This window comes from Trichophyton verrucosum, assembly GCF_000151505.1.
Source record: "Trichophyton verrucosum HKI 0517 chromosome Unknown contig00977_1.f1.exp, whole genome shotgun sequence".
NCBI lineage: Eukaryota > Fungi > Ascomycota > Eurotiomycetes > Onygenales > Arthrodermataceae > Trichophyton > Trichophyton verrucosum.
The window spans coordinates 1-9,131 of record NW_003315205.1 but is presented as its reverse complement, the minus strand read 5'-3'; the positions used below and the strand labels follow the sequence as shown (position 1 = coordinate 9,131).

Genomic DNA, 9,131 nt, shown 5'->3' with positions numbered 1-9,131 from the left:
ATAAGGATTGAAATTCTTTCTTTCTTTCTTTCTTTCTTTTTTTTTTTTTTATTCTTTTTGTTGTTGTCTTTTCCGAAAAAAAAAGGAGTGACGTACATGTCACTGGAGAATTTGCTGTAAAGGTCTTCGCTGGACACTAGAAGAGAAAGAAATAAAAGTAGTACCGTATAATGGATATAGGCGTGATCAAAGCAAGGCCAAGGTATTTGCGGTAAGAGGGTCAACTCTTTGGGGAATAAAATAAAAGGAAAAGAAGAAAAGGAAAGAAAGTAAAAGGGAGGCTGTAGAATGTAAGAAGGCAAGGAAAAGATAACGCCAGAGCCTGAGCGGCCGGAAACTAGTTTGTGTCATCAACGCATGAAAGGAGAAGGGAAAAAACAAGCATAGACAAGGTGATATCCGTTAAGATGAGGGTTCTTGGTCACCTCCTTCAAGGTAGCCGTCGATAGTTTTTCGCCAATGTTGTGGTAGGCATACGCAGACGAGCTAGATGGAGCCGTTAGTAAATAGATTCAAAAATAAGTAACACAAGAATGGAGCTAGGTTTAGACGAACTGGGAATGCTTTTATTTCTCCGGTAGTTGGTGAAGATGGAGGTCGTGCCTCTGACCCGTGAGAGACACCACTATCTCTGAGCGGACTGTGTTTATGCTTCGAGTCATAGTCCTCTGCTTTCTCATTGACTCGGACACCTGTTGCCCAGCCGTCGTCCCATATACCAACGACTTTCAGCATGTCACCTCTGTCTAGTTCAAACTCATCAGGGGCTCGAGGTTGATATGCCCAGAGAACAGATACTCTGTCATTTGGATGGATGTCGTCCTGTGAATAATAGTCGCGGAAATAAGGGAGCTGCTCTGACTGGCCGCTGGCAACGCCTTCAGGAGAAGAGAACTGGGCACCGCTGCCAGACTTGGGAGATAACGTGTCGCCATCGCCAGCGAGGGCAGACGCGCTAGAAAGTGAGCCGTTTCTTCTTCCTGTGACGGGTGGAATACGCCTCGACTTGCCGCCAGAAGGGCTGTCTCCAAATACATCGGAATCCGAATCGTGGTATGCGTGACGTGATGGTGGGTTACTACCACCTTGAAGTGCTGACATTCGCGCAACACGGCCTCCGGGAATGGGTTCATATCCTTTCTGCTGCTTGTTAGTTGAGCTGCCGCCAGCGGGATATGATGGAGCTGTTGCCATGGTCCGGGGAGGCGTAGGTTGGTTGAAAATGCTTTCAGCAGATTCATTCCGTTTCCGTCTTCTCCAAAGGAGGAATAGAACCGCCAGACCGATTAAAAATGCACATCCCAATACTGTTCCAACGGCAATTCCGGCAATCTGTCCACCAGTTAGACCTCCGCCACCTGGTTTGTCAGTGTGCGTGGGAGAGGGTGTCGAAGTTGGATGTGGAAATAGAGGTGGCAGTGATGAGATTTCTGGAAGTTTGATGTTCTTGCAACGCTGCTCCGCATTGGCAGCGTAGCAGCACGTATCAGTGCCATTGATTGAAGTCTGCGAGCAGAAACCGCACAGGCCAAGCAGATTTTCTCCAAACCCGCATTCGTTTGGCTCGTTATCGGTGCCAGGAATGCACTGTCCGGATAGCGAATTAGCTGGAATGGCGCAAACCGTGAAGTCTGCCCTTATTTCGTCCATGTGATTGCGTTTAGGGGACCGACATAGATCCTGGTTGACTGTAATTATTTCTTCACTGGTTGCAAACATTGCCTGATAGTGACATGAATTAGCAATTTTTACTGTCAGATTGAGGAAAGGAGAACAACTTACACAGCTCTCCGCACAAAGTGGTCTGGCGCTTCGTTCAGACAGACGACACGGCTCTTTTGAATTTTGTATTATTCCATTACATATTACGCTGGTCGTATATTGAGCATAGAGAGAAGATGTGTTCTTAAGGTTCAAACCTTCGCATCCGAGTATGTCCTGGTACCTGTCAAGGCGAAATATGATCAGTCACTTGGATATGTATTAAGAGGCACGAAGATTTAAAGAAAATCAACAAAACAAAACAAAAAAAAAAATGATGGAGGACATACTTCATTTTGACATATTCATTGCGAACGTAAGAGCCGAGTTTCTCATCGAAATCGTTGAGGTTGGAGACATATCGTAGAAAAGGGCTATCCATCAAAATAGATTTGTCAATCCCTGATTCTTTTCAAGCAGAGTAATAATAGAGTAACCGAGGAACACGTACTATTGACCGACCAAGCGGTCATTGACAGAGATAGAAGCAGAACTGAAGGCGGGGCATTGCTTCGATCCCCTGAGCGAGATACAGTCCGTCGACATGCCGAAAGTGTCTTATCTGTTTTGGTGCGGGTCCTTCTGTGAGCTGCTGACTGAAGAGGTTTTTCCTGGGGCCAAAGTCACAGTCACAGCAAGAAGACAACCAAGGATGGGGTAGCGGCAGATATCATCGACATGAAGACGGAATGCGTAAGTTCCTTTGAGTTCAGGAAGAGCTTTTCTTGGGGGCAAGTATGTGCCCTGGAGCTTAATGAATGACAGAACAAGACCGACGTGTTGCTGGTTGACGTGGTGTGTTGTTGGAGTGTTTCTCTTAGTAATTCGACGTTCCAGGTGGTGAAAAAAAGGGACCCTTTCGCGACAAGCCCTTCGACAGAAAACGAACGAGTGGACAGGCAAGTCTGCCGGCGAACAGGGCGTAACGAGAGACGAAGAACCGAACGATTGACCGTGGATGCGATGTTGCAGCTGGAGTTGAAGTTGAAGAAAAGAGGAGGAGGACGAGAAGGGTCGACGCTTCGGGCGACGGGGCCCAAAGCGGTAAAGCGCAGTGGTATCCGAGGTGTATGGCGTAAGTTACTTTAGCACGGTGAGCTGTGATTGGCTGGTTATGTGGCCGCAGCCAATGGGAAATCGGTATTTGTGCCCGCTTTACGCCCTCTCGGGACATCCCGTCACGCCCCTGAAAGTCTCTGCAGGGCTTTGATACACAAAAAATACCATTATGTAATACAGATATCGATGTCAGCTGTCAGCTATAGGGGGAGCAGTAAGACCGTACGGAGGAGCACTGGGGGGAGATGCACATAGATGCTGCATGATGGGCGACAGATGGCAGCGATACGGGGATGGATAGACAGACGCTGGCGGCCGCCAAGCGAAGATTTTGGAGAAGCGGAAAGGATGGGCGGCGGCCAGAGCTGGTTTTGACACTTTGACAGAGCGAGGCAAAGCCTTGATATTATTAGAGTACACGCTACTGGAGAGTGACTTCCACGTGATATACGCTGACTAAGCAGAGACGTCACTGAGCGAGGCGCAAGGAAAGGGAAGAAGCAACATCGCCAGGCAGCCACTTCAGCTTGATCTGTTACAAAAAGGACCACGGAGCAGCAGCAGAAGAAAAGGAAGAACGGCTGCGACACCAGATCGACTCTGTTTCATTTTCCACCATGTGCTCGCCAGACGCCTTCCTGGCCATTCTGGCCGTCCTCTTCCCGCCCATCGCAGGTACGCTAACCCGTTCGCTCCCGCGCTCCTCTCAAGCGGTAACTATATGGCATGATACTAACGGTTTCGGCTTGTTAAACCTGTAGTCTGGATCAAGGTCGGCGTCTGCTCTGCTGATTCTCTTATCAACATCGCCCTTTGCTGCCTGGGGTACGTCCCAGGTCTGCTTCATGCATGGTACATCATTCTCAAGTACCCAGAGGCAGACGACGAGTACCCAGATGGATACAGACCCATCGTCGGACATGGACAGCGTGGAGACGCTGAGGCGGGCCGAGTCACATACTATTACATCGCCCATGAGCAGGCTCACCCTAACCAGTACCACCAGCAACAGCAGCAGCAGCAGCAGCAGCGCTCGTATGGCACCAACGTAAACCCTGAGTCAAGGCCTGCTCCTCCACCCCCAGTTCCTCAGAAACCACATCAGACCGGTGGCGCGCCAGATCAGGGAAGCAGCAGTAGGCCTGAGGGTGAGCACAGAGCTCCACCAACCTACGCTGAGGCTGTTAAGGGAGACAACAAAATCCAATCTTAAATCGACCTAACCCACCAACCGACTTTTAACGACATTTCAATATCCATAATGATGATACCACTTCAAATGCTACTCGTAATCCCCCAGAGGAATAGGTAGCCTGTACTTTCTAATCTCGATTTTGTTCTCGCTCGCTCCCCCTCCCCCCCTTTCCCCCCACGTGTTTGGTGTGCAGTTTCAGGATTTCGATACCTACACGACCTGCACTCTCATTGCCAGATGCTAAGGCTGATCCAAGCCATGGTTGACACGGGAAGGTGTTCGTGTTATGCTGTTGGTGAATCTTAGGGTTTACACTTATTTTGTTTTGGTGTCCTTTTTGCTTGCCTTAAAACTCCTTGATAGAGCAACGAGGACAGCTTTTATAATATGAAACTCTTTTAGCTTTTCATGATACTTACTACTTGCTCAAAGTATATGGAAATACATAGTAGTAGTGGCAGTACTACTAGCAGAGTCGAGAACCTTCATCCAACCTTCATCTGGCTGTTATTCATTTTATGCTGTCCTGAAACAATACATGCAGGATTGAAACAACAATGTTTACATTCTGGCAACAGTCCGCAATCGACAGAAGCAAGATGACCGGATCGGCACATCTGCCAAGGCAACCGCGGTAGCAAGCTGTTGCGCAACCTTTGCCGCTTCATCTGTCTTTCCTAGAGCTTCCAGGCATTCATGATACCCATGTAATGCCCAGACATTATTCGGATGTTGCAGTGCTCGAGGCACGGTGTTATCTAGTCCCAGATCTGCACGATACGCTGCGGCCGCCTCCTGAACATAGCCCCGTTCAAGCAAAAGAGCACCGTATGCATGTCGAACTGGTTGCATCCAACCCCATGGCTCATCATAGTGCAGAGAATCATAGAGCTTGACGGAATGGCGTAGGTGTTCAAATGCAGTATCGTAGTGTCCGAGGCGGTATTCTAGCTCACCGTCTAGCATTGCAGAGGCAATGGCCAGGATGTCAGCGCAGCTATTATTGAATACCGTGCGAGTGGGCAGCACTCGTTTTACTGCGCTTCGGAAAGCTTCACGAGCCTCTCGTGCCTGTTCAATTCTTCCAGTCGCGGCATATGCCACTCCCTTTCCATACAGTCTCATTGCAGTAGTCACGCAGTATAAGTACTGGTCTTCTGGTAGCTCAAGAGCGAGGACCTCATCCCACATTCCAAATCGGATCAAGACGTGTACCCGCATAGCAACGAAGGACTCCAGAAGATTTGCCATCTCGGTAGATTCCCGTATTAGCTGGTCAGGTATAGTTGCCTCCATCTGCTTAACAGTATCAACCGCAATTTTTGACTGCCCTGAAAACATGGCTGCATACACCTTAAAGTGGTAGTTGTGGCACCTGTAGAGGGTGTAGAAATTCATCTTTCCATGTTGAGCAACGTACTTCTCATCGGCAATAACCGCATCTGAGTTTGATATGACTGCACCTTGGTAATCACCGCACAGGATATCAATATGGGATGGCATATGGTTCAAGTGTCCAGAGTCAGGAACAAGCCCTCTTAACTGGTTAGCTGCCGGTAATGCCGATTCTGGTGAAGTAGACATCTCTAGGAGATGGATGTAAAGGTGAAGAAGCCCAGGGTGAGAAAGCCCGCCTTCTTGGGCCAAGGCACGATCGAGGATATCTTTGGCTTCTAGTGTGTGCGCTCCCTTTGCTGGATTTCCAGTCACCAAGTCCCACAGTTTCCATGGAGTCAGATTCATCAATGCATCCACGTAGAGCATCGCAACGTCCAGGTCGTCGGGAAATGCTTGATATACCAACTTCATCGCATCAGCATATCCTTTGTTCCATATTGCACAGTCTTCCACGGGATGGTCTTGGGGATATCGATGTATCAAAGCCTTGGTTAAGGCCTTCTCAACTGCGGATACACTTGGCGCCTGTGCCTTCTCTTCTGCCTTTCTAGCAGCATCGTGGGTTTTGGTCACCACATATCCCAGCTGTTCAGCATTGAAAAATGCCCACGGCATGTTATAGTTGGGCCCAGAAGCGTACGCAAGTCCCCAGTGCGCCATGGCACAGTCGGGGTCTTCGTCGATGGCTCGTTGGAAGCACGCTGCTGCTTCGTCATGGTTAAAAGCAAAGCTCCATATCAGCCCACGGTCAAACCACGTCTGAGCACCCTGGCTTCTCGTGCTAATGGGACGGTGATATGCCCCGAGATTATAGTATCCGTCTTGCAGGCCGGCAGCAGCGCCCAGCTGCTTCTTTTCGTCTGCCATGCTCCAACGGGTCTGCTAACCGTGTTAATCGTGCGGTGGTAGGGCTGTGCTAAAGAGTAGGCCTTCAGCATCTAAACGTATTGAGGTCTCTCAGACGGTATGTACTCGACAGTAATATGGCTATATGTCTTCCCCGCTGAGAAGCCATCTCGTTCGTCGTGAGAAAACGCCCTGTTGCCCTCGGACATGGGTCTCTTTCCCATAACTAACCTTGGCCCCGGGGAACCTTCTACTAACTAACTAGTTACAGTCACGTGGAAGGAGAAAAGCTGGGGTAGTTAACTTCATTAGTTAAAAGCAATTGAACGAAAGGAACAACCAGCTGTATTTTTCTATCCACGGTTAACTAGAAGCTTCTTTATCAGCAGCCCCTGTTTATGGTTTTCCAAAGGAAGCAGTGAAACGGTGCGACGGGGGGGGAATAGATGAGGAATGCAGTGCTCCTTGACTAGTTAGCTAGTTAGGTAGCGCCAGCTTCCACTTCGACTTTGGCTTCGGGTTCAGGTTCAATTTCTGCCTCAAGTTCAGGTTCGCCTTCAGGTTCAGGCTCAGGTTCAGGCTCAGGTTCAGGCTCAGGCTCAAGCTCAGGCTCAGGCTCAGGCTTAGGCTCAGGTCCAGGTAGAACTTCGGCGTCGGCTTCGGCTTCGGCGTCAGCGTCAGCGTTATTATCAGGGGTCTTGTCCTTCTCCTTCAACTGTGCAGCCGCCTCTTCTTCGGTCAAGAACCTGTATCCCCCGTCTGCATTCTCATCTTCTTCCACCCCAAAGAGTGTCAAAATATCGGCAAGGGTATCCCTATAGCTGTGTTAGGATTTCCATTTCGAAGATATAGAAAAGCACCAAGGACTAGCCTTTGCGCGAGGACGGTTGACCCCATAGCCTTTCTTATATGTTCAGATTTCCGACTCTGAATAAGTTGGAGGCGGTCATCGACCGTGTTCTCGACACATATACGAATGATCTCTACGTCATTCTTTTGGCCTATGCGAAATAGGCGGCAAAATGCCTAACATGTTCAGGAGATTTCGAATCAATTAGCGCAAGATGGGTGCTGCTTACCTGTTGCTCAATTGCCTCGTTCCACCATAAATCAACCAGGATACATTTGCTAGCCATAGTCAGGTCGAGGCCCACACCCCCTGCTTTCAGCGAGGAGATCAAGATGCTAACGTTCTCCTCGCGGAACCTTTTGATGTTTGCATGTCTAGTTCTATGGTGCAGTTTCCCACAAAGCTGTCGAGGTAACAGTTAGCACGCCGATACAAGACGTAAAAAGCCAGTTAGAACATCCATACCGTGGTGTATCTCCAACCTTCAGCCTCGCACACCGAGGCTATGGCACTAATCATTCCCAGAAACTGTGTGAATATTGTGATTTTAATATCTGGTGATTCCTTGAGCCAGTTAGAAATGAACATTTTCACAGCCCTTAGCTTCGCGCTAAGTACCGTCTCGCCAATAGTTCGAGTTCCCATATCCTGTTCAAATTCGTCGATGCATCTAGACTTCGAACCTCTCTCCCTCCGTATTGCCTTGCTACGGCAGAATTTCTGGAGATCAAGGCATGGTTTATAGGATACAGTCAAACCACAACGGCATGTAATTTGTTCGTCTCCAACTCGTGGTAACTTTGGCATGCAACCGAAACAACAAAGGTGCATACATGATAATATGAAAACTGATTCTTGTCTCTGGTTGCATTCAATGCAACCCATGATGTTTGCGGCCTCTTTTGAGCTGCCCATCACGGATTCAAACAATGTTGAGATTCCGGCATCCGATCCTTCTTTTCCCGAGCGATCTAGAGGCTTCGGTGGGTTCGCGAACCACGACGCCTGAAGTGAATTGAACACCTCACTTTCCTCAATATCAGAGCTCTGTTTTATTTCAGGCTCAATTTCTTGCATAAATTGAGGAGTCAATATCTGCTTTATTACATCTTGTGGTAATAGCAGATGGGATGTAAACATTCGCAGGTAAAGCAGAAGGGCGAGATAGTTGTCAAGTCCGTCAATGGTGCGCATGGTGTCTATACAGAGTTAGATTTCCTACTGACCATATGAAAAGTAGAAATGGGTCATGGCTAACTAAGATGTTCATCTAAGAAGCTCCCAATCATTTTTTGGTATAAGGCTCTCTCCACAATGGAAAATTTAACAACTATTGTGTTTTCATCAATGTCGGGAAGCTTGAGGATAGGACGCCCAAATAGAGTTTCTGCGTGAGTTCGGCGCAACATATATGCACGAAGACAATTGGTAAGCCTATGGTGATCAGGATCATTCTATAGCAAAATCGATTAGCCATAAGAGTATGACATAAAATATGATGAGGCTCATACATTCACAATTTTGTCAAGGAACATGTAATAATTTTCTAGTGCTGGGACCTTCAAGAATTGGAAATAGGAGTAAAATTCCGTGACATCACTGGCACAAAGATAGAGAAATATCTCGTGTTAGCTGATGGAAAATATTTCAATCGAAACAGTGCCTTTACTTGTGAATAGGAGTGCCAGTTATCACCCAACGGAATTTCGCAGTCAGAAGTCTGACTGCCTGGCTAGCTTTGGAATTATAGTTTTTAATCTCGTGTGCCTCTATTGACTGTTAGTCTGACTCCTTGCTGGGTGTTGTAAGGACGTTTACCTACCGTCCAGATAGATGCGCCGAAACTTGAAATTATGTAGGAAACCGCAGTTCTTTGATTTCCATTTTGTTTCATCCTCCTTGTTAGTAAATTCGGGGACTGGAAATTGACAAGAAGCTCTTATTTCAGAGTAAGTTGTGATTCTACCGACATTCAGTATTATCAGTATTAGTAGATAGACTGCTCTTAAAAAGAAAAAGAAA

General features: G+C 47.7%; 4 protein-coding genes across 4 annotated transcripts; 1 reads left to right on the top strand and 3 right to left on the bottom strand.

Moving 5' to 3' along the window:
- Positions 1–486: 486 nt before the first annotated feature.
- On the bottom strand, positions 487–2,143 carry TRV_07282 (uncharacterized protein; the record flags this gene model as incomplete). Its single annotated transcript, XM_003018658.1, has 2 exons — positions 487–1,945; positions 2,052–2,143. The coding sequence occupies 2 exons, from the start codon at positions 2,141–2,143 to the stop codon at positions 487–489; spliced, it is 1,551 nt and encodes a 516-aa protein (XP_003018704.1).
- Positions 2,144–3,113: 970 nt separating this feature from the next.
- TRV_07281 (uncharacterized protein) lies at positions 3,114–4,033 on the top strand (the record flags this gene model as incomplete). Its single annotated transcript, XM_003018657.1, has 3 exons — positions 3,114–3,188; positions 3,309–3,495; positions 3,582–4,033. The coding sequence occupies 3 exons, from the start codon at positions 3,114–3,116 to the stop codon at positions 4,031–4,033; spliced, it is 714 nt and encodes a 237-aa protein (XP_003018703.1).
- A 543-nt stretch (positions 4,034–4,576) lies between these two features.
- On the bottom strand, positions 4,577–6,280 carry TRV_07280 (TPR domain protein; the record flags this gene model as incomplete). Its single annotated transcript, XM_003018656.1, has 1 exon — positions 4,577–6,280. One exon carries the CDS (start codon positions 6,278–6,280, stop codon positions 4,577–4,579), a length of 1,704 nt encoding a protein of 567 aa, XP_003018702.1.
- Positions 6,281–6,740: 460 nt separating this feature from the next.
- TRV_07279 (SNF2 family helicase, putative) lies at positions 6,741–8,563 on the bottom strand (the record flags this gene model as incomplete). The annotated part of the gene is made up of 5 exons (XM_003018655.1): positions 6,741–7,074; positions 7,131–7,252; positions 7,339–7,512; positions 7,575–8,308; positions 8,368–8,563. Coding segments are annotated over 5 exons (1,560 nt in total), but the record flags the coding sequence as incomplete, so codon positions are not given.
- Between the last annotated feature and the right edge of the window lie 568 nt (positions 8,564–9,131).